The sequence below is a fragment of the Tiliqua scincoides genome, chromosome 1 (assembly GCF_035046505.1).
Source record: "Tiliqua scincoides isolate rTilSci1 chromosome 1, rTilSci1.hap2, whole genome shotgun sequence".
Classification (NCBI taxonomy): Eukaryota; Metazoa; Chordata; class Lepidosauria; order Squamata; family Scincidae; genus Tiliqua; species Tiliqua scincoides.
This window is the reverse complement of record NC_089821.1, coordinates 256,141,742-256,167,630: the sequence shown is the minus strand read 5'-3', so window position 1 is coordinate 256,167,630 and position 25,889 is coordinate 256,141,742. Positions and strand designations below refer to the sequence as shown.

Here is a 25,889-nt window from a genome sequence, read left to right as displayed (position 1 = left end):
ATCCCCACTGGATCAGGCCATAGGCCCATCTAGTCCAGCTTCCTGTATCTCACAGCAGCCCACCAAATGCCCCAGGGAGCACACCAGATAACAAGAGACCTCATCCTGGTGCCCTCCCTTGCATCTGGCATTCTGACATAACCCATTTCTAAAATCAGGAGGTTGCGCATACACATCATGGCTTGTACCCTGTAATGGATTTTTCCTCCAGAAACCTGTCCAATCCCCTTTTAAAGGCGTCTAGGCTAGATGCCAGCACCACATCCTGTGGCAAGGAGTTCCACAGACCGACCACACGCTGAGTAAAGAAATATTTTCTTTTGTCTGTCCTAACCCGCCCAACACTCAATTTTAGTGGATGTCCCCTGGTACTGGTATTATGTGAGAGTGTAAAGAGCATCTCCCTATCCACTCTGTCCATCCCCTGCATAATTTTGTATGTCTCAATCATGTCCCCCCTCAAGCGTCTCTTTTCTAGGCTGAAGAGGCCCAAACGCTGTAGCCTTTCCTCATAAGGAAGGTGCCCCAGCCCCATAATCATCTTAGTCGCTCTCTTTTGCACCTTTTCCATTTCCACTATGTCTTTTTTGAGATGTGGCGACCAGAACTGGACACAATACTCCAGGTGTGGCCTTACCATAGATTTGTACAACGGCATTATAATACTAGCCGTTTTGTTCTCAATACCCTTCCTAATGATCCCAAGCATAGAATTGGCCTTCTTCACTGCCGCCGCACATTGGGTCGACACTTTCATCGACCTGTCCACCACCACCCCAAGATCTCTCTCCTGATCTGTCACAGACAGCTCAGAACCCATCAGCCTATATCTAAAGTTTTGATTTTTTGCCCCAATGTGCATGACTTTACACTTACTGACATTGAAGCGCATCTGCCATTTTGCTGCCCATTCTGCCAGGCTGGAGAGATCCAGACCACAACTGGATTGTACCAGAACTGGTACCAGAACAAGATTGGTAAAAATGAAACAGAATATATCAAATAGTTGTTGGAAATGTAAATGTACAGAAGGAAAGTTTTATCATATGTGGTGGTCATGTAAAAAATGCAAATTTATTGGAGGATGGTAAGAAATCTAATATAAGAGATTGTTGGATTTACTGATCCGCTGAAACCTGAATTATTTTTGCTCAATATTACTTTAGATGTTATAAAGAAAATGATGTGTACCTAATTATGATTTTAACTGTGGCAAAGATCTTATATGCTAGATATTGGAAGGACTTAAGAATACCAATGAAAGATGAATTAATAGAGAAAATAATGCAAGTGGCGGAAATGGACAGACTGTCAGAAGTTTTGGACCAACAACGAAAACCGACACAAATGGAGCAATGGAAACCCTTTCACACTTGCTTGAAAATGAAGTTGAAATCAATGAAAACTTGATTTCTCATGCTCAGTTGTGGTTACCATCTCCTCTTCCTTTACCGTCTACCATTGATTCCTTGAAATATTGAAACGTAATGGCAGTTCATCCATGTTGATGACACTGGATGTTTATATATTGTCCTACTGTTTTTCTTTGAACAAAATCACAACATTGGCTGAATTTCTCCTTAAAGTCTTCAGGCAGTCCTTGAGTCATCACAGTGCGCTGTCCAATACCTCTGCATTCCCATAATGGTCTATCTTTAAAGTTCTCAGTTTCATTCAGTGGCAATTCATAACATCTTCATTCTCAGCTGCACTGTACTATGTCCTCTGCAGGCAGCATATTGCATCAACACATATTCCTCTAATTTATCCTAAGTTACTTTGCAGCCATGATTTACCTTCTTTGTTTCCTTTGCCATGTTCAGAGAATCCTTTGATTTGCACCATTACCCAACACATTTTTCCCTGATATCTTATTACACAGCTAGATTATCACTGGTTCCCTTGGCAAATTGCACAATTTCTAGTTTGAATACTGTAGTGTGTGATAGAAATTGTTTTGCACTTTGAGGTTACTGGCACCTTGGAATATTTTCGGGTGAGCACTTATTTGCTCAGAATTTGAATCCTGCTATAATAATACTACTAATAATACTACTAATAATTAGGTATTTATATTCCGCCTTTGTGGTCATTGGATTACTCCTTTGACTTTATTCAAGGCGGTTTACATAGGCAGGCATTTCTAAATCCCTCAAGGAGATTTTTACAATCATAGAGGTTCTCTCTTTCAAGAACCAACAACATTTCAGAATGGATCTTCCTGGTTTGGTCTCACTTCTGGCCTCCAGTTCTCCCACACAGGTTGACAAGCAGCTCCATCTCTCACATGGAGGGCAGCCAAGATGCTTCTTGCTCACACCCAGAGCAGGTGGAATCACTCAGCGGCTTCAAGGTCTTGTCATTCTCAGCTGTTCAGGGAGCTGCCGGTGTCCTCGAACTGGCGACGTTCTGATGTTAACTTCGGGCTAACGGAGGCTCTACCCTCTAGACCAGACCTCCTGCCCAATATATTCCTGCCCATAACCTTTGTTCCTTCAGTTACATGATCCTGTACTATCTGAAAATCTCCTGCTTCCCAAACATCTCTGCCCTTCCCCCTTTCACTTTCTGCTTTTGCCTGAAGTTGCCTCTTGGAACTCCTGTGCAATGTCTTCTCTCAAATCCCTTCTTAAAACCGTCATATCTCTGGCACAATGGCCTTAGTACACAATACCTACCCTAATTAAGATTAAGACAAGTAACTGAAATAACCACATGTTTTCCCCTTGCTTTCCCATGTCTCCCTTTCCCTCTCCTTCCTCTGTTACTACCTTTGTATCATTAGACTGTAAGCTCCTCAGGGTAGAGATCTGTTCTCTCACTTTTTGTAAAGCACCAAGTATATTGATAGTGCTATATAATCAAAATAAAATTCAGAACAGAAAAAAGGAAGCATTTTTTCATAAAATTAATTTATGCCATTCACAGCTACAGAATGTGGCAACGGCCATGATGATTTTAAAAGGGTATTAGACAAGGAGGAGAGGTCACTCATCAGCTATTACATACGTATGTTGGTTGTATGGAATGTTCATGTTCAGAGGAGATATATATATTAGTTGCTAAGGCAACAGAAGGAAACGGTTGTCTTCATGGGCTTCTCAGAAGCATCTCCTTGGCCACTATAGAGAAACAGTATGCTGAACTTGATGGACCTTCAGCCCAATCCAGGAAGGCTCTTTATTCTATTTAAAATCTGTGTCCCCCAGTTGTTTACCTTCCCCATCTGGAGATGTCCAGGGCAATTTAACAGAATTTTTTTTCTTAAACATTAGTACAGGTGGGGCCTCGGTATCCACAGGGGATCCATTCTCGGAACCCCCATGGATACTGACCAGCACCATCTTGGCCTCTTTATACCTTTTGAAGGCAACCGGGGCTGCGACTGGAGGGCTTCAGATTGGCCCTGTACGTGAAATAAAATGCTATTTCTGGTTTCTTTGGAGGATTCAGGTTGGGCCAACTCTGGCTCAACATGGGTCCGGAGGACAGGGCAAAGACTGGGGGTGCACAGAAGTGCTTTGCGAAGGCTCTCCATCTGAATAGTAAGCGCTATTCACACAGGGGAGGGCTTAGGCAGGGCGCCATACCTGGCCCACAGGCTGGAGAGCCCTGTTGTAAACCATTAGGCTGGTTCAGACAAATAATTGAATCAGAACCATATGTATGCAATAGCAGTTGTGCACACATCCTTGCCCCTCCTCTCATGTGAGGTGCATGAGGGGGGGGCCCAGATTCCTCCCAGGACTGCAGCGCTGGCTGCAAGTAAGTATAAAACCCCTTCCCCCTCAGGCAGCACGGCAATCCTGGGGATCATGTTGCTGCCTTCCCTTCTTCCTATCCCTTAAAGGGGCATTGACCAGTGTTTCCCAGACTGGTGGGACGTGACCCACCAGTTTGGGAACCACTAAATTACAGTATTGTTGTCTTGGGTTGTCTGCTAAATATTTCAACAAGCCATTAACCAGTATTAAACTCATCTGAATAACATGAGAATCTCCACACTATTTGCACACTTCACATGGAGGCAGTGCTTTTAGAACGACTCTGGTGGGGAGGCTCTGCCTCACCTGCCTCCCCTCACACAGCAGCGGCACTATTCAGAGGGGAGGCTCTGCCTCACCTGCCTCCCCTCACACAGCAGTGGCACTCTTCAAAGGACTCCAGTGGGGAGGCTCTGCCTCACCTGCCTCCCCTCACACAGCAGTGACACTATTCAAAGGACTCCAGTGGGGAGGCTCTGCCTCACCTGCCTCCCCTCACGCAGCAGTGGCACTATTCAAAGGACTCCAGTGGGGAGGCTCTGCCTCACCTGCCTCCCCTCACACAGCAGTGGCACTCTTCAAAGGACTCCAGTGGGGAGGCTCTGCCTCACCTGTCTCCCCTCACACAGCAGTGGCACTCTTCAAAGGGCACCAGTGGGGAAGCTCTGCCTCCCCTCACACAGCAGTGGCACTATTCAAAGGACTCCAGTGGGGAGGCTCTGCCTCACCTGCCTCCCCTCACGCAGCAGTGGGCACTCTTCAAATGACTCCGGAAGGGAGGGGAGGCTCTGCCTCCCCACCCACCGCACGACCCTATGGCCAGGGTGGCAGCCTGTGAACAGGTGTCTGTGGGCACTTTCCCCACACTCACGCGTGTAAGCTCCACAGAAGAGACTGGGCCTTCCTTCCACCGGGCAGGGGTACTGCAGCCAAGCCACAACCAGTAGCACAACCGCGCACAGTACCTCACGAGGCTCGCCCCCCGACCGCTTCGGCTTCCCCGACCCTCACTGCCGCCTCAGAGAGCCGCCCGAAAACAAACCGTAGACAGCATTCCAACGCAACCTTCAGTTCCCCGCTTCCGATTGGCTGCCCACTCGCCCCGCCTTCAGCTCTGGAGACCCAATCCCTTTTCGCTTCCCCCAACACGCCCCGCCCACCCTCTCCTGCTATTGGGCAGTCCTGGCGTCACTCGCTTAGTCTCCTGAGGAGGCGCTGGCGGCCGTGTGTCCCGCCCCTGTGAAGTCGGGAGCGCCTGTCCCCTGATTGGCAGCTTGCCTGCTGTCAGTTATCCTTCGATTGAGCTACTCCAACGGTTGTTCCAACCGCCGCCTTCTCACCTCGCCCCTCCCCTTGGCGCTGCTGGCGCCGCCCCCCTTTCGAGTCGGAACTCTACCGTCCTGGCGGCTAGTTAGCTGCGAAAGCGAGTTGCGCGCTTGTTGTGTAGCCGAGGCTCGCCGCCTCGCGCGCCGCGGAGAAGGAGGGGGCTGGGCGGAGGAGGAGGAAGCGGCGGCCCAGAAGAGGGGGGGGGGAAGCGGCGGCGCAGCGCGCGCGGGGCAGGTGAGAAGTGACGAGATGCCGGCGGAAGGAGAGCGGCGGGCTCCTGAGGGTGGCTGAGGAGGAGGCTGCAGCCCGGCCTCGCCTCCCTCAAGTCCCCGAGAAGCTCCGGCTCATGTCGGCCAGCTCCCGGCCGGGCGGCCCAGGCACCAGCGAGCCCGGCTGAGGGGAAGAAGCAGCCAAGTCCTCGCCTCAGGGAGCTCGTCCCGCGGCCACCGCCGCTCCAGTCTGCTGCTCGTGGGCGGCAGAGGGACGCCGCCGCCGCTGCTGCTGTTGGAGTAAAGTTTATTTTGGCTCCGCCGGTTGGAAACTTGGCCTGGGGAAGAGCAGAGCCAGCGCTGCCTGGGGGGGCCGCTCTCTGCCGCGTGCCTCTGCCTGCGCCCCCCCATCTACCTCTAGCTCGGCTCGCGGTGGAATCTCCTTTGGAGTCTTTGGTTGGAATCTTGGATCGCGCCGGATTAAGAAGCCTCTCCTCGTTCCTCCCCCGCACAACCATTCTCGGGGTGCTGGATCAAGACCTCGCCCCTCCCGCTGAGGATTATCGGATCAGGAGCCCCCCTGGAAGAGGGGGTTGGAGTAACAGCCTCCCCTTTTATTTGGTGGCCCCCTCACTTGGGGGGGGCAAAGATCTCCCTTTATTTGGGAGCCCCCCTTCCTTGGGGGGAGATTAAAGATTTATTGGTAGCTCCCTCCACTATTGGGGGTGGTCTCTGAGGAGCCCCCTTGCCTGTCCCCCGTGCCCGCCTCCTGTTCTGCCCCCCTTTTATGCGAGAGAGAGATTGTTGATATATATATATATGCTTCAAGAGAGAGGCGACCCCCCCCGCACGTCCTCCGCGCCCAGCCATGTCGACAGCGGCCATCTCCGCGGCGGAGAAAGTGGACGGCTTCACGCGGAGGTCTGTTCGCAAGGCTCAGAAGCAGAAGCGATCGCAGGGCTCCTCGCAGTTCCGCACGCAGAGTAGCCCGGTGGAGCTGTCCCCGCTGCCCCAGCTCAAAGGTAAGGCGCTTGGAGGAACGAGCCTGGTGGGCGACAGGCAGCTCACCTCGCCTCGGGCTACAGGTGGTGCTGGAAGGGCGCCCCGCCTCCGTCCCCTCCTTCCTCGCCGCCGCTGCTTCTTCCTTGTGCCAAACCCTCTAATCCGAGGCTAGCTCGTCTCACCTCCTTGCCCTCTACTCGAGATCCGAGCTCGCTGCCCAATCCTATGCACGTCTACTCAGCAGCAAGTCCCATTAGAGTCAGTGGGGCTTACTCCCAGGAAAGTGTGGATAGGATTGGGCTGTCGGTCTTGTCCTGGAACTGGTTTCCAACTCTCCCCCAGGCCCTCCCCAGTAAAATACTTAGTGACAGCTTCGTATTCAAACAACTTGTCAGGCAGGTCACTTGAAAGCTGATTTAAGGGTTTTCTTGCGTTTTGAGGATCTTGTGCTTCTCGTGATTGTGGCCTGTTGGAGTCCTTGGGATTAAATTTTGTTTACTCTGCTGTAGGGAACTAGAGGTACAATACTGTACAATAGTAGTTTCCAATATTTTTTCACTTGAGTACCTTGGCAGCCTATTTCCATAAATTGTACCCCTCATATTAGCCCCACATGGAGTTCTAAATACCAGCCCCTCAAGGCATTCTAATACAGACCTGCTTTTTCCACCATTATTCAATTCTTTTTCAAGTGCCCTGAAAGGTCTTGGCAAGTACCCCTGGGAGTACATGTACCCCAGGTTGGGAACCACTGCTGTACACTAAAGTCTTTTCTGAATAATTGTGTGTATAGGTAGTATTAGAAACGGAGACTCTTGGTGCCTTTGGGGTGGGGAGGTGCACTGTTCTGTGGCATAAGGCCTGCAGAAAAAAACTTATTGAGAATCTAGACCGCCATTGCTACTTGTCTTTTAGATTTCATTTGGAAGATCTTATGTTGACAGTCTCCTGCCTGGTACTTTGTATAGTTGTACAGCTATTGTTTTGTATTGTATATCATTTGTATAGTTTCATATGAGTTGAGGTTCATATTATTTTAAAACTGGAAATTTAACTCAGTTCTGTTTTTGGAATTAATGATTGTTTATATGATTAGCTATGGTCCCAAAGAAGCTGTTACTAGTGTTTAGTTAGCCAAAGCCAAACCAGGCATTGAATTTCTGTGAATTTATTTTAGTCCTTGCTTTTGGTTCTGTGCTAAAATGAATGAAGAAATATGTTGTCTTTGAGGTTTTTTGATGACAGACCATGCAAATATAGAAATCTATAAATTCTACTGTACAGGCCAGTGCAGAGGAAGGAATGCATGTGCACTTGTCTTGTGTCAAGTTGGATTGAGCTCTTAACTATTTAAAATCTTTTGACTGCAGTCTTCAATCTCAAGGAATTCGATATGCAGAAGTTAAGTCAATTCAGTACAGCATTAGTATTTCTAATAGCAGATATTTGTTTTTAATAATCTTATTGCTGTTCTAATAACCTTTGTCAAGGCTATACACAGTTTCACTTCTCACATACCAGATTTGTCTGGTACAGGGTTTTTTTTTTAAATGGCACTGTAATCTGGCAATTCCCAGTTTGAGAAACTAAATCTCACTGGGGTTTCAATATCAGTAACTTTGAAGCATTTTCAAAGTTGTTCCAGATTTCCTTCTTAACACTTAGCACTTATAAGTTTCTCCAATTGTTTTTTTTCTTTCTGTGAAGAAAAAGGGGGGTGGTAAAAGTGTTGCTAACTTCCCTTTTTAAAGGCTTTCATTTCCTTTTTTGTAGCAGTTTTAGGTTTGATTGTAATGTTTGTAAGAGGTGTTTGGGCAATATTGTCAGTAGTAACATGCATTGCACTGGCTTGGCTAAAGGCTTCAACTGATGAAGAAATTGCACTCCTGTCTGTTGAAGAACTCATCTGCCCAGTAAATATCAGCTAACTCCCAGGTAGGGAATACTGCCGCTGGAAAGTTGGGTAGGATTGGACCCTAACTGTGCATACCTGCACACCCCAAAGCTATGGGCCACCCTAGATGGCACACTAACAACTTGCTAGGAAGTGACTATCTTTTCAGTGTTTCTCAAACTGTGGGTCGGGTCATATTAGACTATGGTATATGCATTTGGGGAAATGTTACAGATCTGTACTTTTAACAAGTTACTATGTATATTCTTTTAACAATTACAGTAAATGGGACTTACTTCTGGTAAGTGTGAGTAGGATTGCAGTCTAGGATTGTTAAAAATTTTCCTGCTTGATGATGTCATTTCCAGTCATGACGTCACTTCTGGTGGGTCCTGACAGATTCTCATTCTAAAAAGTGGGTTCCGGTGCTAAATGTGTGTGAACCACTGTTCTACAAGATACTTTAACATTATGACCACCCTCATGTTTCATTTTTGGGTAAGCCAATCTTTCTCTACTGTGTAGCTCCCATCCCCACCAATCTGCCAATGCAGATATTAGGAATAAGGTGCCAGCATGTATACTTCAAACTAATCTTTGGGCCAACTTGAATCATATATGGACACAGTCAGGAGATTGTGGCCTTCCAGGAGCTCTAGCATTATGTCCCAGTTCAATGCTTTGTTGCATAAATTACTGTCAAGCATGCTGCTATATGCCAATCTGTGCGATTATCTATATAAAGGAATAAGGAACCTTAAATAAGCATAAGTTTTGAAATACCCCAAAGGACACGACCACACCACCAAGAGACTATTGCCAGTAAGACTTCCTAAGCATTGTGTTTGACCAAGGCCTCATTTTTTTTTGTACAAGTTGCATTTGAGTATGCAATCTCATGCCAATATTATATATATATTTTCAGCAGTTGCCAAACTTATGACCACTGCGCACTAAAAAAGCGTTCCCCTTTCGAACCACAGCTTACTGTTCTGCTTCTGCACTACATTCATGTCCAGTAGATCTATGCACCAGGATGCTCTGGACAGTGACGCCTGTTGCCCAGCATCCCAGAAGGCTGTGCAACAGGACATCTGAGAATATGTGACTGTCCAGAGCGTCCTGGTGCCCAGATCTACTGGGCATAAATGTGGCACGGAGGCAGAAGAGTAAACTCCACTTCCGGAGCAGAGAGCTTTCCCCAGATCCAGCCCCTGGGTCAGGATTTGGAAAGCCTGTACTATTTCATAAATTATCAAAATAAATACTTCTATACTAGTTTTCAACCACAGCAGAAAATTGTTCACACTTTTATGTGTGTTGGTATACTCAAGTATAAGTCAATCTCACAGATAAATCGAGGGCATGCTTTTGAGCAAAACATCATGGAATTTTCTATTATCCTCAGATAAGTTGGTGGGTTGTGTGTGTGTGCTTTTTTTTTTAAGCTTAGTGGGGTGTCTGACAATACTTTAGTCTGATTTTTTTTTTCTGAGACAAGATTTTGAAAAATAACCTACCAGTAATTGTTACCATTAACTTTTAAAATTCTGTTCTTCACAACTTCTGAGTAAGTGTTCTGTAAACAACATGCCAGTAGAATCATTAATCAAATCCTTCTTTAGGATGCCTGGTGTGTTAAGCCAGAGGTTCACCATATAACATACAGCTTATAACACATAACTAGGAGTGTGCAATTCAATTCACAGCAGAGAGACAAGCAACAAGGACCGAGTGTGAGCAAGCACAGCTACACATAGTTGCAACTTGATTTACTCAGAAGTAGATCCATTGCTTTCCAGGGGTGGTGGTCTTAAATTTCTGCACTGAATTGTAATCTGGGACTTTGTTTCACATGGAGATGAGGATTACATCCTGGTGTGTTAAAAACCAGACCTCTACCAAACATTTGCAAAATGGTGCAGAAGGTTTGAGTATGATCCTGCCAAACAGAATGGAAACCTTGTTTTAATGGAAACCTTGAGCCCTGGCTTACTTGTGTTTCAGGAAGACTGAAAAGGTTAACTTTGGCTGCAGCTTTCAGCGTTGTTACCCTGGAAACAAATAGCCCTTTAATTGTCCCTGCATTGTCTTCTTGCTCTCTCTGGCTGCCTGAACAGCCCTGACCACCGCCAGTGACCCACAGATAAGGCAAAGAGATGATTTACAGTTGATTTACTAGCAGAAATTTCTCATCTTATAGGCGAGTATCTAAGGTATGTTGCATAAATAATATTTCAAGTTAAGTACATTTCAGTTGTAAATAAGACCTCCAGAACCTGTACTTAAGCAGGGGACTACCTGTAAATTACAACGAAACTGAGATGTACACCAGGCTAGTTATTCATATGGGATATTGTCCTCTTTGAGATGTCTTAGTATTCCATCTTTGTATGCTCTGGTATTACAAAAGAAAACAGCCTTTATGATTGGACGATGCATTCTATTATGCAGGGGTAGCAGCAAGTTGCCCTGGATCACCATTCATAAAAGGGCTCCCTGCATGATCATCTGGAGGATGTAATACCCTGCTGCCCTAACATTACTAATTTGCCTGCCTGCCAACTTTGCCAATCTGGTGGAAAAATATCTCCACTGGTATATTTTAGAGGAGGAAGCTCTGTTTCTTCCAACGTCCTCACTGACTGCCTGGGAAGAAATGTCTCCCATTTACCCCCACCTTCACCCTCTTGGCCAATAGAGTGGAACTTCCTATTGGCAGTCCAAGATGGTCATGCACCCTGCCACTGGTGCTAACCTGGTTATACGTGATAGTGATAAGACCTTTATTGGCATATACATCATGACAGTACATAAGTAAAATCACACAACAAATCCATAATCACATGGTACACACGCAAAAAGAAACCTAATAGTAAGAAATACCCCATATTTTAGCTTGTTACAGAACTTTCCCCCCCTTTTCCTGAGATCTCATAACTATATAGACAAAAAGGGCAACATTGTCAAGAGTTTGTCCCTCTTCTGTTGACCAAAGGGGTAGCTGCACATCTGTCTCTGCCCATACCTGGAGACATGCCAGCATTGGTATATTTCTGGAGATGAGGCTTGTGCAAGGGGCAAAATAAAAAGATATGTTTGAGTGTCTCCACGTGATTCAGGCCGCAGGGACAGAGCCTTGTTGACAGAGATATTCCCTTATACTGTCCCCATAAAAGGGCCAAAGGCAGGGCATTACATTTCGCCAAAATAAAGGCTCTTAGCTGTGGGTTATGCAGGTAAAAGATAAGATGGTATCCTACTAAGCTGAACAGGTATATTGAAGTGCAATGGAGAACAGGAGGTTTTAGCCATACTAATTAGCTCTTGGTGTTCAATATCTAGAGTTCGCTCCCTGATAGCTCTAAATGCTGCGGTTTGACCCATCTTGCCCAGTCTCTCTCATTATCAAGAACTATTGATTTCAACTTGGCAAACAGTACAGTGATTCCATATGGCGGGACTATGTCTGATACCTCAGACACATCAGACTATCATTAGCCAGCCACATTAAAGAGAACACCAAGCCAGAATTTTGAAAATCTTAGCCACGCCAGTGTGTTCAACCAGTGTGTTCAACCTAATAAGTCTGGGTTCAAGTAAAACAGCATAAAACAGTATATGGGATGCAGTGCGGCATGCTTATAATTTTCCAAAAAAAAAAGTAGATTGAATATGTTCTGTAACTTAATCTAATGCCATGAACCAGACTGGAACGCCATATGGGGCTTGTGATACAACCTTATCCTTATAAACCTCCAGAACTGCTGGTACATATCTATTGCCCTGGGTATAGTAAAATCTTGCAGTTGCCAATGATGAAAGCTTGACCAAATTAAGTACTGAGCTATGATGGAAGCCCAAAAGTGCCTGCAGTGAAATGTGATGCCCAAGTATTTGAACTGGTGGACTTTATCTTATTGCGCTTGCAAATCCAGCTGTAAGATTTCCATCTCTTTGCAAAAATCATAATTTTAGACTTGATATAATTGATCTTTAGCTTATTGTCTGTTAAATATTCAGCACATCTGTTGAGCAACCTTAAGTGCAAGATAAAAGAGCCATGTCATCCACATATAGAAGCAGTGGCACCCGAAGGTTACCCAGCTTGGGGCAATGGCTATTGACATTCTCCAAGGCTGGAACCAGATCATTCATAAATAGATTGAACAATAGCGGTGCCAAGATGCAGCCTTGTTTAATCCCTTTATTGGTGAATATCAGTTGGGATAAAGTCTCAAATTGGAGAAACCATACATTACAGGATGTATTGGTATACAATGATCTGATTAATAACAGAAGACTTATCTGTCTCTTGCAAGCAGTGGCATTACTAAGGGGGTGCGGGTGGTGTTGGCCGCACCAGGTGATGTGCACAGGGGAATGACACGCACCTTGGCTGGTGGTCAGGCCAGGCAAAGGGGAATGTGAAGCCACCAGAATGACTCTGATCTGATGGAACTGGAGCTCAACAAATGCTCCAGAAGGCAGCCTCCCCCCCCCCCCACTAAAAGGATCAAAGCAGAGGCTTCAGCTGATAAGGTGAACTTTTTTGAGACTTGCAAAGCCAGGTAGATTCTGACAGTGATCTGGTTTAAACAGAAATTGAACTGGCCACTGCGTAGTTCTTAAATTGAACTGGCCACTGCGTAGGGCTGAAAACCTTACTGATTGGGGGGGGGGGTGTTATTACAGGCAGGCTACAGAGGAAATTCACTTGCTGGAACAGGGCTGGCTTCTGCTTACTTAATTGTTTGTTTTACTTTAATTATTTATACTTATTTATTTTAATGTGCCTGATGATGTTACTTCCACCATGACATCACTTCTGGTGGGTCTTGGACAGATTGTCATTCTAAAAAGTGGGTCCCAATGCTAAAAGTTTGAGAACTACTGCAATAAGATGTTAGTAAGTTGACACCCGGGCTGGGGGAGTGACACCACTAGTGACCAAAATCATTAAAATCACAGTTTGGAAGAATAATACCATTATGTTATATATCAATCAATGCTACCCCTGCTAACTGGGTAAGAGGCACTTTTTAAGTGGGTGCTTTTCTTTTATTTAGCGGGGGGGGGGGGAGAGTAACTGGCCCTCCTCACCCCAGCACTGTCTTTTCTAGTGGCTATCTGCTGGTGTTCTTTTGCATCTTTTTAGATTGTGAGCCCTTTTGGGACAGGGAGCCATTAGTCGTTGTTTGATTTTCTCTGTAAACCACTTTGTGAACTTTTTGTTGAAAGGCAGTATATAAATACTGTTGTTAAAAATTATAATAATAATGCATAATTTCATGCAGAATGTGTTCTGTCTTTGTTCTATCAAAAGGTACAGCCAAAAAACCAGTGGGAGTGGAGTGATGGTACATCACCACACCCACCACCTGGAGTGTTGCTCCGCCCACTGCATGGGGGGGTGACGTACTGGCATCCCGCACCGGGTGATGCCACTGCTTGTAAGGCAAGCTTGTTTCAAAGCAGATCTCTATCTATTGAATTGAACGCCCCCTTGAAATCAATAAAAACTACATATAGCTTTGCCTTGGATACCTTAACTTGCTTATTAATAAGGTGAGAGAGAATCAGGCAGTTATCAAGAGTCAATTTACCTTGCCTGAAACCTGATTGCACAGGTCTGAGAATACTATGGGAGCTTTCCCAGGCCGAGAGCTTATTATGTAGGTACCTTGCGTAGGTTTTGCCAACAACTGATGATAAGCTAATAGGCCTAAAATTGGCTGGGTAATCAGGGTCACCTTTTTTAAAAACTGGGGCAATGATCGCAGTTAGCCAGTCTTGAAGGATGAGTCCCATTCTTTTAATTTTAGATAAGAGAAGAGCTAATAGTTGTGCCCACCAGTCAGGGTTGCTCCAACAATTCGGGGGGTATTGCATCTGGTCCGTGGGCCTTCACACCTTTTAGATGTCCAATTAGCTGTCTCACCTCTTCCAGCTCCACTGGGGACCAGATGGGAAACTCGGAATTTAATGAATCTGCACCCTTTCCTGGGGAAGGTTTCTGTCCAGGAAATTCCTCTCAAAGTGTTGTACCTAGACTGAAAAGGGGATTTGGGCTGAATCGCCCCCTTCAGATTTTTGTGAGCCTGTTACAATAGTCCAGAAAACCTTACTATTTTTAGATTGAATTGCTTGTAATAACTTCCTCAGTTGTACTTGGTAAAACTTCTGTTTCTTATCCAGCATTATTTTACCTAGCCTTTTTTTGAGTTCAGAGTATTTAAATAGGTACCTGGAATCATTGGAGTTTTAAAAATCATGATATGCCTCTCTAATTTGTTTCTTCACTTCTTTCCATTCTTGATCAAACCCCATTCTCTGGGTATCCATCAGCCCCATCTTACATCCTAATTCCTTACAACCTGGTAATATAAGTAGTGGTCAGATCATGGGGCAGTTTGACATCATTTGACAACCTAGATTTTTCAATTCAGCAGTCTTTTCATTAAACATCTAATTCACACTCATTTTTCTTCAATATCATGACCTTCTGTAACAATTTTTGAAAAACGGGCCACTTTAAATGATGCCAACTGAATCATTAGTTATAAAATTTGCAACCTTGACGATCAAAGTCATTGTACTTTTTTCTTGAGAAACATCTAATGGCTTTTCATTTTTCAGCTGTACACCTACTAAGTTGTCTAAGCTGTCCTTGGATTTCTGACCAATCTGCTTCTGAAATTTCTTCTTTCTCTATCCCATGGAGCATGTGTCCTTGAATTAGTGGTATGGGGAGGGGAGTGACTAAGTCAGGAGAAGAATCATTTGGAGACATCATGTAAGCTATTTAGTCTGAACTTCTGCACAGTTTAGAAATTATCTAACAGTGGGGAACTGAGGAAGATTACCCCTATTTGTCATCTTCTAGTAAGTACAGGTTGTATCTCGTTATCCACTGGGGTTTTGTTCTGGAACCCTCAGTGGATTTTTAAAAAAATCAGTGGATACCAAATAGCAGAAAAATAGTTTTAAAGACCCGCTTCCAGGTGTCTTGCTCCTCCACTGTTGCCCCAGAATGCATTGCTGTAGACCACTATACCACATTAAACCACTAGATGGGGTGAATTATGTAATCTAATGAAATGAAATTATGACTGAATGCAGTATAGACAGAGGTGGCAAGAGGTGAAGAAAGAAGAAATGGGAGAGACAAAGGTAACAAGAAGGATTTACACAAATGTAGTTCTGTGTACTTAGGCTTAATGTCTGCAGAGGTGACGACGACAGGCAGCTCCATATGTTATAGTGTGTGTTTGTATTGAAAATGGCATTTACAGGTGTCCTCCCCTGTGTCCACAGATCCAGTATCCACATTTTCACTTATCCAAGGTTACAAGGGGTTCTGCCCACACCCATTACAATACCTCTGTTTTTTGTAGAGGGAAACTAACTGAACATTAACAGGAAGCAGGAACTGCCCTGCTTTCTCTTAACATTTGGTCAGTCTCCTCCCTGTAGCATGCTGGCTGTTTGCCTGCATGCTGCCTTCAGTGAAGCAAAAACGTTCCTTTGTTAACAAGAAACACCATGCTTCAATCACTACCAAAAAAAAAACACACACAACAGAGGTGGAGGTGCAGGGGGCTGCTACTGTATTTATTTAGGGTTCCCCCGTATCCGCTGTTTCCATGTCCCCAGAATAACCCTCTTGACAGGACCTGAATGGAACCCCTGTGGATTTGGAGCGGCACTTGTACTTACTTATACCTCTTGGGATAGTTTGTTGTCTTTTAATGCTGTGCATAACCTTTTTTCTTTCTTTTTTTTGCTCCACACAGTGTGTGTTTCTATTCTGTATGCATAGTGGGGAATAATACAACTCTTACATAGTTGGAGGGGTGCATGGTACATCTAATGTGTATGTGAAGAAGCCCTTACTCTCATGAGTAAGATATTAAATCATTGCTCAAGTTCATAAAAACATTTAATAGTGCTTCTTGAATGCTATGACTGTTCTCCATTTAGTCAGAAATGCGGTTTAATAGCAAGCCTGACAATATAAAGCATGCTAAGTAGATGTTATAAGTCTGCAGTAATCTCCCAGTTAGCTATATGTAGTTCTACAATTATTCATGTAATTGATTAACGTTTCATGTGACGTGACAAACTATATTTTGGCATTTAAGACTATTAGCAAATGACACTATTTGTGATTTTTTATTTTGAAAAACCGTAACGCAGGTCAATAGCTGAATGCTACCTAGCTGTCTTACATAGGCTTCCATAAAATGATTCACAGCCCCCTCCACTGCTACCCAGGCAACTATCCCTCACTTGTTCTCCATCCAACACAATGATCTCCACTTCTGAGTTTTTGCTGAAGTGTAGATTAGAAGGAATGTTCCTTCTGCCTCATGTGCAAAACCTTAATGTGAATGCTAAGAAAAATCTTTCCTGAATTGTCTTCCCTTCCTCACTGTTGGACCTAGGACAGGGCAAACAGGGCAGATGCCCCAGCGCTGACCCTCTGGGGGCGCCTCCACCAGCTTTACCCCGCTGTTTGTCCTTTTCTTAAAGGAGAGAAGGGGTGCTCATTATCTCTGCTGGAAAAGCAGCAAAATGCTCGCAGTAAAGTCCCATTGTGTTCAATGGGTCTTACTCCCAGGTAACTACATAGAGCTGAGGTATTCAATCTGTGCAACCCAACTCCCTAGGGAGGCGTGGCTAGCCTCCAGAGCTCTGCTCTGCTGCACGTGCTGCCTGCTGACTTGCTGCTTTTCTGCATCTGTGGTGGGTGGGGCAGGGAGGGCTGTGAAACATGATGGGGGGAGGTGGGAGAGAAGGCTGGCTGGGCAGAGGTGCTGCATCTCATCAGCGCAGGGGCGCTCCTGACAGGCTTCCAACTGGGAGGGAAGAGTAAGTACAGGCAGCGCAGTGCTTTCCTCTGCTTGGGAAGGAGGGAGCCCAACCTGCTCTTAGTGTCCAAATACCCCAGCCTGCATTCCTCTGTCTTGCCTGGGGGCAAAAGGGTGGCATCTGCCGGTTGGGGTGTATGTGTGTGAGCATCCCCCATCTACTTTGCTGTGAGTTGTAATCTTGCTCTGTGTGGCTGCAATCCTTTCCACATTTTCTTGGGAGTAAGCCCCATTGACTCAAAAGGGACTTACTTCTGACTAGACCTACATAGGCTTGGGGTCTGTGTCAGCTTAACCAAGGATCCTCACCTTTCTCTTCCCCCCCTTCAAAAAAGAAAAAAAAAGCCACTCTTGGTGGCTTTGTCTCAAAAAATTGATTAAAAAATAAAAATACCATTCCTTTTCAGCCATCCCCTTTTTCTGCCTGCCTCCTTTTGCTGGTGGTGGGGGGTACTTCCCACGTTGGCTGCTATTGTAAGACAAAAGGCACAATCCTAGCTAGGTCTACTCAGAAGTAAGTCCTATTGTGTTCAATGGGACTTACTCCCAGGAAAGTGAGGTTAAGATTGCAGCCAAACAGTCTCTGGGTGTCAGTTTGCATCAGTTTGCAATTAAAAGATACACACAAAACTAAGTCTTCCCCTCCCCCCCTTTCCAAAACCCTCCAGGTATGCTGCTAACTCAGGGCACAATCCTAACCAGGTCTACTCAGAAGTAAGTCCTATTTTGTTCAATGGGGCTTACTCTCAGGTAAGTGTGGTTAGGATTGCAGCCTCAGAGTGCTGGCAGCTGTTATTTTGTTTCTAGTGTATAATTATATAACACCTTCATCCTCATTTGAAGGTGGGACTGAGGTGAGGTGTTGTAATGGGGAGCCCTGGCCAATAGCCACAAGGATCAGGGGAGCTGCAGGCCAGGAAAGTTCGAGAGCCACTGACATAGAGGATTGCAGCCTGAATGTCAGCTCCTTCCATTAAGAACTTTTTCTTCCCAGTAGAAGTGTGCATCCTCTGGAAGGAGGGTCTTAGCTGTCTGTAAAGGAGCCCACCCCAGGCAAAGCCTGGGTGGCCAGAGGTGGGTTGTCTGGGGTGACTTTTTGAGAAGTCCCTGGCACAGTGGAAAACTGTTAGGCACCCTACCCCCCCCCCCACACACCCCTGGTACACATTAGAACCAAAGCATGAACAAACATTCCTTTTCAGTTCATTATCATGCTTAATGTTAAGCACTAAAAAAGGGGGTGGTGGGTAGAGAAAATTAAAGGATGCTTCATGGTGAAACTCCTGGGGGGAGGAGAGAACAGAGGCAGCTCTTCAACTTCTCTTCTGTTGCTTTTGACATGAGAGAATCCCAGTCTCTCCAACCTTAAACTTAATTAGATTCCCATAGCTTCTCCCTGGTGCAAAAAGAACAACTGAATTCTTGCCTGTTGTAGAATGTCACTGTTAAAGGCATAGGAGACATGTGGGGATGGGACCCAAAGCAGGTTCCCACAGTAAATGTGGTATGGCCTTGTTGGAGAAGCGGAAATCTGGCTAAATGATCCTGTTTGGGCACAATCCTAACTAGGTCTACTCAAAAGTAAGTCCTATTTTGTTCAGTGGGGCTTACTCTCAGGAAAGTGTGATTAGGATTGCAGCCTTTGCCTCCTAACCTGGGCTAGCCCTGGAGTTTCCTGCCAATTTCATGAGTGCTGTGCACATTTTAGGAAGTATGGCCACTCTGCCAATCAAAGCTGTTTGAGTGTGTTTGTAACTGATTAGCTGCACCTTTGTTTTGTGTCTGATTTAAATATGATATGAGGGCAGGGTCATTTTCTGGGCATATTTGCTTAGGAGAGATCTGTGTTTATGTCAAATGCAAAACTAGAAACATAGGGAACTATGCCCCAGAAAAGGTTGTGTTTTATGACAGGCTTGCTGGATTAGATGCACTGATTTTATGAGTAGTTCCTGAAAAATATCCTGTGCAAATGCACCATTCTGAGCATTATGAATTTCATATTATAATGATAACAAATTGGGTCCATGGACCCAAATGCCTTTACCTTGTAAGTAAATTTAATTTATTTCAGTGTTTCCAAATAAATGTGTTCAGGATTATGATTTATGGGCAACTTCTTACATTGCATTTTAAAGAGACAGAACACTTTAGGATGCAGTTGTCTCTGAGAGAATGCTTTTGATCAGATATTTTCAGAGTTCATAATGCTACTTAAGGCAGAACTGTATGTGTGGGAGATGTGCCAAGATTGTAAAATACTCATGACCCTGTGCCAACTTGGGGCCCAATCCTATCCAATTTTCCAGTGCCAGTGCAGCTATTCCAGTGGGGTATGCACTTCACCCTGTGTTGGGGAGGCAGACACAGAGGCCTCCTCAAGGTATGGGAACATTTGTTCCCTTACTTTGGGACTGTACTGCAGCTGCACTGGTGCTGGAAAGTTGGATAGGATTGGGCCATAAGACTGCAATCCTAACCTCACTTTCCTGGGAGTAGGACCAATTGAACACAATAGGACTTAGTTATGAGTAGACCTGCTTAGGATTGTGCCCTAACAGAGTAATGTGGCACAAATTTTTGTAAGCTAAAGTTATTTCATCTACCATTTTTACATTGCTATCTTCTATAATACAGTAATAATAATACATTTAATTATTAATTAATTAATTAAATCATGGGGGGGGTGCCAAAATGTTAGTTTGCCCTGGGTGACAGATGGGCTAGGTACGCCACCGCCATCCTAAAGAACTTCGGAAAAGGAGGGGATGATCCTACTTTCCCTTTGGAATCTTACAGTAGCATTCAGCAGTACCTTACTACAAAAGCATATAAAAAGAGAAACCACCTTTCCTCCCCCCCTCCATCATCTGCACATACTGTAGGACTCTAGGAAAGTTGTGACCACCCATGAAGAATAGCTGGTGCTTTAAACCAAACCAAAATGGGTGGACTTAAGCATGCTGGTTATGTATTTGAGACTATTTATAGGTCTTGTTATGCCTAAACTACATGTAGTAATGGTCTGTCTGTGCCAGTCTCCTGAAGTTTGTGCAGTAGCTAGCAATGCCTAATGTTATATGGTTTTCAAAATACATAATGATTGAATTCTTAAACTGGGTGTTTTGTAAAAGTTATTGTGCAGGAGTATTTAAAAGAGAATGAACTATGGATTGTACATAAATAATGCTGTACAGAGTCTTTTGAGAGAATGGGCTATAAATCTAATTGAATGAAAGCTGGTAAATGAGGGAGATAAAATGATGAGTTATGGTCTTGGGCTTGTTATGTGCAAGGAGATGGATTCAGAGATGCATGGGAAATCAACTTCTCAGTAGAGCTGATCCCTGACTTTTCCTGATCCACTGTTCTGTACCACATTGAAGCAAAACCATTTATCTCCAAATTTAAAACAAAATTTTAAAAAAATCCTGGTTTGTGGTATGACAGGCTGGCATAACTTGTGACCCTCCAATCTGAATGCAGCCTATCAGTTATGTGTTGTTGACTGCCAGCTTCTTGATAACCTCCCCTGTTTTGCAGTCTTAGGTAAGCAGCAAACCCAGGAAGTTCATGAAATCTCTGGCAGATTGCATTCAGCTTCCTGGAGGGGATGGAATAATACACTTTATTTATATCCCACCCTTCTCCCTAAAGGGACCCAGGGCGGCTAGGGTCCGCCCTGGAACAGGACAGGAGTTATGGAACAGGACAGTTCCATATGACAGGAGTTATGACAGGACAGGACATATGACATATGACATATGACAGGACAGGAGTTATGGTTGCATGATCAGGCGTGTACTGTGGTATGTGGGGCCTGTCTGGGAACAAAAGTGGAAAAACACGTACATTTCTATGGAAAGGAATTATTTGATTGGGGCTACTAAGTTTTCAAGTGTGTCTTGATTTACACCGCCAGAGAAGCGGTTGGCCCTCTGGATGGTGAGGGAGGGAAAGGGGAGATAAAAGGAGACTTAGAGATGGCAGAGAAATTAAATGAGTTCTTTGCATCTGTCTTCACGGCAGAAGACCTCGGGCAGATACCGCTGCCCGAACGGCCCCTCCTGACCGAGGAGTTAAGTCAGATAGAGGTTAAAAGAGAAGATGTTTCAGACCTCATTGATAAATTAAAGATCAGTAAGTCACCGGGCCCTGATGGCATCCACCCAAGAGTTATTAAGGAATTGAAGAATGAAGTTGCAGATCTCTTGACTAAGGTATGCAACTTGTCCCTCAAAACGGCCACGGTGCCAGAAGATTGGAGGATAGCAAATGTCACGCCGATCTTTAAAAAGGGAAAGAAGGGGGACCCGGGAAACTATAGGCCGGTCAGCCTAACATCCATACCGGGTAAGATGGTGGAATGCCTCATCAAAGATAGGATCTCAAAACACATAGACGAACAGGCCTTGCTGAGGGAGAGTCAGCATGGCTTCTGTAAGGGTAAGTCTTGCCTCACGAACCTTATAGAATTCTTTGAAAAGGTCAACAGGCATGTAGATGCGGGAGAACCCGTGGACATTATATATCTGGACTTTCAGAAGGCGTTTGACATGGTCCCTCACCAAAGGCTACTGAAAAAACTCCACAGTCAGGGAATTAGAGGACAGGTCCTCTCATGGATTGAGAACTGGTTGGAGGCCAGGAAGCAGAGAGTGGGTGTCAATGGGCAATTTTCACAATGGAGAGAGGTGAAAAGCGGTGTGCCCCAAGGATCTGTTCTGGGACCGGTGCTTTTCAACCTCTTCATAAATGACCTGGAGATAGGGTTGAGCAGTGAAGTGGCTAAGTTTGCAGATGACACCAAACTTTTCCGAGTGGTAAAGACCAGAAGTGATTGTGAGGAGTTCCAGAAGGATCTCTCCAGCCTGGCAGAATGGGCAGCAAAATGGCAGATGCGCTTCAATGTCAATAAGTGTAAAGTCATGCACATTGGGGCAAAAAATCAAAACTTTAGATATAGGCTGATGGGTTCTGAGCTGTCTGTGACAGATCAGGAGAGAGATCTTGGGTGGTGGTGGACAGGTCGATGAAAGTGTCGACCCAATTTGCGGCGGCAGTGAAGAAGGCCAATTCTATGCTTGGGATCATTAGGAAGGGTATTGAGAACAAAACGGCTAGTATTATAATGCCGTTGTACAAATCTATGGTAAGGCCACACCTGGAGTATTGTGTCCAGTTCTGGTCGCCACATCTCAAAAAAGACATAGTGGAAATGGAAAAGGTGCAAAAGAGAGCGACTAAGATGATTAAGGGGCTGGGGCACCTTCCTTATGAGGAAAGGCTACGGCGTTTGGGCCTCTTCAGCCTAGAAAAGAGACGCCTGAGGGGGGACATGATTGAGACATACAAAATTATGCAGGGGATGGACAGAGTGGATAGGGAGATGCTCTTTTCACTCTCACATAATACCAGAACCAGGGGACATCCACTAAAATTGAGTGTTGGGACGGTTAGGCCAGACAAAAGAAAATATTTCTTTACTCAGCGTGTGGTCGGTCTGTGGAACTCCTTGCCACAGAATGTGGTGCTGGAGTCTAGCCTAGACACCTTTAAAAGGGGATTGGACAGGTTTCTGGAGGAAAAATCCATTACGGGGTACAAGCCATGATGTGTATGCGCAACCTCCTGATTTTAGAAATGGGTTATGTCAGAATGCCAGATGCAAGGGAGGGCACCAGGATGAGGTCTCTTGTTATCTGGTGTGCTCCCTGGGGCATTTGGTGGGCCGCTGTGAGATACAGGAAGCTGGACTAGATGGGCCTATGGCCTGATCCAGTGGGGCTGTTCTTATGTTATTATGTTATGTTCTTACACATATTGTATACTACGCATATTGTATACTTTACAATGGTAGTGTCAGTTCTCAAGAACTCATGATTCTCAAGACGTCTTGTTGCTGATTGAGAATAGCAATGTGATTTTGTGATGCTTTTGAGGTCTAGGGAGAGAAATGTGTAATCTATTCCACATGCACCTCAGTTGATAGTTGTGTTGATAAGGCAGAGATAGGTAGTTGCAAGAAAGAGGATGTTTACTCTTCCCTACTGTTTGATTTCCCTTCCATGACTTTGTTACATTTATATGCATTTTTAGGTAATGGGAGTAGATGGAGTATTTGTTGGATTATAATGGAACAGTGCTACAACCCTAACAACCAATGTTATCTGGAATATTTATTGGAACTTGCCCTAAACAGCACTTGTTATTCCATTTTCAAAAGATGCATAAATAATTGCTGAGGAAGTTGTAGGAAACAAAAATCTATATTCTGCAAAACATTTGCAATTCCTAAAACATTAAGAAGTCATGTTCTAAAAAGAAGTTAAATACAGAGTAGTCATCTGTTTTATGAAATAATAGGGTCTATTTTCTTTTGAGTGAATCATTCTCACTAATTTAATGAGAGTTGGTAGAACAATATAATGCACTATTCACTATTTTGAAGTTCACTAGTTCTCTCTGAGGAACTTATATAACAATCTCTTGCATATTCTGGAGTGCTTTTGTCATAGAGTTGTTCCACACACAGCCCTTTACCTAGCCCTTTAAGCAAAATTTCTTCTGCAATTTTGACATTTTGTAAATTCACATAGAATTTACCTTGATAATGTAGAATTCTCCTGTTGGTATAGTGCCAGACTGTTAGTATATGCAGTATTCTGTTTTCAGAGCTAGAAGTGAAAGCAGGAGAGGGTGTGACTTCTTCTACCACCTGATTATATTAAACATGAGAGAGCTACCAGGGAAATATCAAGTGCTGACTGCTTTTCTTGATGGTGACTTGATCTGGTTGCAAGGCATAGCAGCAGTGCCATTCAGTAGACTTACAGTCCAATTCTGATCTACCAGTTGCGCCGTGACTGCCACAGCACCGAAATGGCTACACAGCATCCTACACGCAACAGGGCAGCTGCCAGCGGCTCCTTGGGGAAAGGGGACTTTTGTCCCTTTCCCCTGGGTAAGGCAAGTAGCCCTGCAATGGGGCTACTTAGTTCTGTGGAAACTCTTAGGCTGCTGTAGAATTGAGAGCCTCTGTGTTGGGACTGTGGCCTGACGCAGAAGCTCTGGATGTGAAGGAGTAGAGCTCCTCAGGTTCATTTTCCTTCCTGCCCAGCCCCTCCCCTGGCATGCCTCCTCCCCACCATCTCCCCCTTCCCCACACTCCCAAATGCCTCCTCTCCATCTACCTCTCTGTGGTGCAAGGTCAGGATTGGGCTCTTAGTATGCTCCCAACCCTATTGTAGTTTAATGTTAGACTGTCAGTGCAGCTGTTATCACATTGGAACCCTCAAAAAGGAATTTAAAACAAACTCTTGCCTTGTATAGCCACTGCCCTTAAAACAGCTCTTTTTAAGGTTTTGGGGGCTAGGAGAACTTGCAAAATACAAGAATGGGCACTACTAGATTAATCATGTGTTTCTTTGTACTTGTAGAGAGGTGAATGATTCTTTCTTGCCTTATGGGCGCAAGACAACTCCATGACAAATTTGAGAACTTATGTTGAAAGCAAATATATAGTACTTTCTAAACTAGATGCAAATAAACTATTTTACTTAATAAAGTTTAAATCTACCCAGCCATGTTCATCTGGCCACATTAAATGATTGCCCTTTGATCTAGAATAAGGAAGATCTATATGGTTTCTTTAATTCTATTCAGCTACATTACGTAACAATATTTAAACAAAGATTCAAATTAGTGGTCTACTTTATTTATATAGTAGCTTATTCATTAAAGATCAGATTATTTGAACAAGTTACATTGGAAGTAACAATGCAAACATTTCTTATAGTTCTGGATATGTGATTAAGGTCAAATTTTGAATACATTTATAACATTAGTTTGCAGAGAGAATACTCAGTAAGGTGGTAGTTGCTTTCAAAATACTGATGCACATTTTAGTTAGCAGAGAATGAATATTGTCCAAGTTTTCAGCTTTGGAAATGGAAAAGAACAATTTGTTAAACTACTAAAATCAAATCTCTTGTTTACTTCAGTTTGTTTCCAAATGAGGTCTCCTGGTGGAAAAGTATGCCCTTTACAGAGGAAGAATGGGAAGTATGCCAAAGAATTAAGGTTTGAGAGAGGTTATTGAGGCTGTTTTTTCAGTTTAAAAATGGAGTGTCCAAATATGGGATTCAAGAACGTATGTGACAAGTGTTCTCTACTTCTTCCACTTGCAGGGGAGATAATTCTAATTGTAATTATCTGTACAATTACAGATACAATTACAATTACAACCTGTAATTGTAAACAGGTTATTTTAAACACTGTAAAACTATAGTTAATTTTTGAAAACTGTAATATCTAATAGTATAGTTTCCAACTTCAATACTGCAAATCCATCTGGGGCATATTAACCATAACTTGTGTAATGTGAATTCTGCTACATTTCAGTGAAATACAGCTAATCAATTATATTTCCTGATGTTTAAAAAGGAGACTATATATCCTATATAATGAATCCCTATCATCCTAGAAGAAAGCTATGCCCCTAATTGTAGGAAGGTATGACAACTTTTTCCATTAAAATTATACCTAGATCAGGAGCCAAGCAGGCCAAATATGCCAATTCCCTGACTTTTGGAACCAGTTCTTTGGGGGATGTGGGAGCTGCCTTCCCAAGGGAGAATGTTGAAAATCTTTGTCTGTATGCATCAGATTATGTGCAGCACTTTTATTCTGTCTTGTCTGAAGTGCAAACTCCACTACTAAACGCTTTTGGAAGTTATAATCAATTAATAACTCTCTCTGATAAATCTGTTTAGGATTCTTAAAACCAGTCTTCTAGAAATGAGAATCAAGATAAACTTTT

At 44.1% G+C, this 25,889-nt stretch overlaps 1 protein-coding gene across 1 annotated transcript in view; it reads left to right on the top strand.

Annotated features, from left to right (window-relative positions):
• Positions 1-5,191: 5,191 nt before the first annotated feature.
• The window catches only part of PPP2R5A (protein phosphatase 2 regulatory subunit B'alpha), an 81,112-nt gene continuing 60,414 nt past the window's right edge, over positions 5,192-25,889 (top strand). The window contains 1 exon segment of the mRNA XM_066619812.1: positions 5,192-6,321. Coding sequence (XP_066475909.1) covers positions 6,168-6,321 — 154 coding nt within the window. The 5' untranslated portion in view covers positions 5,192-6,167.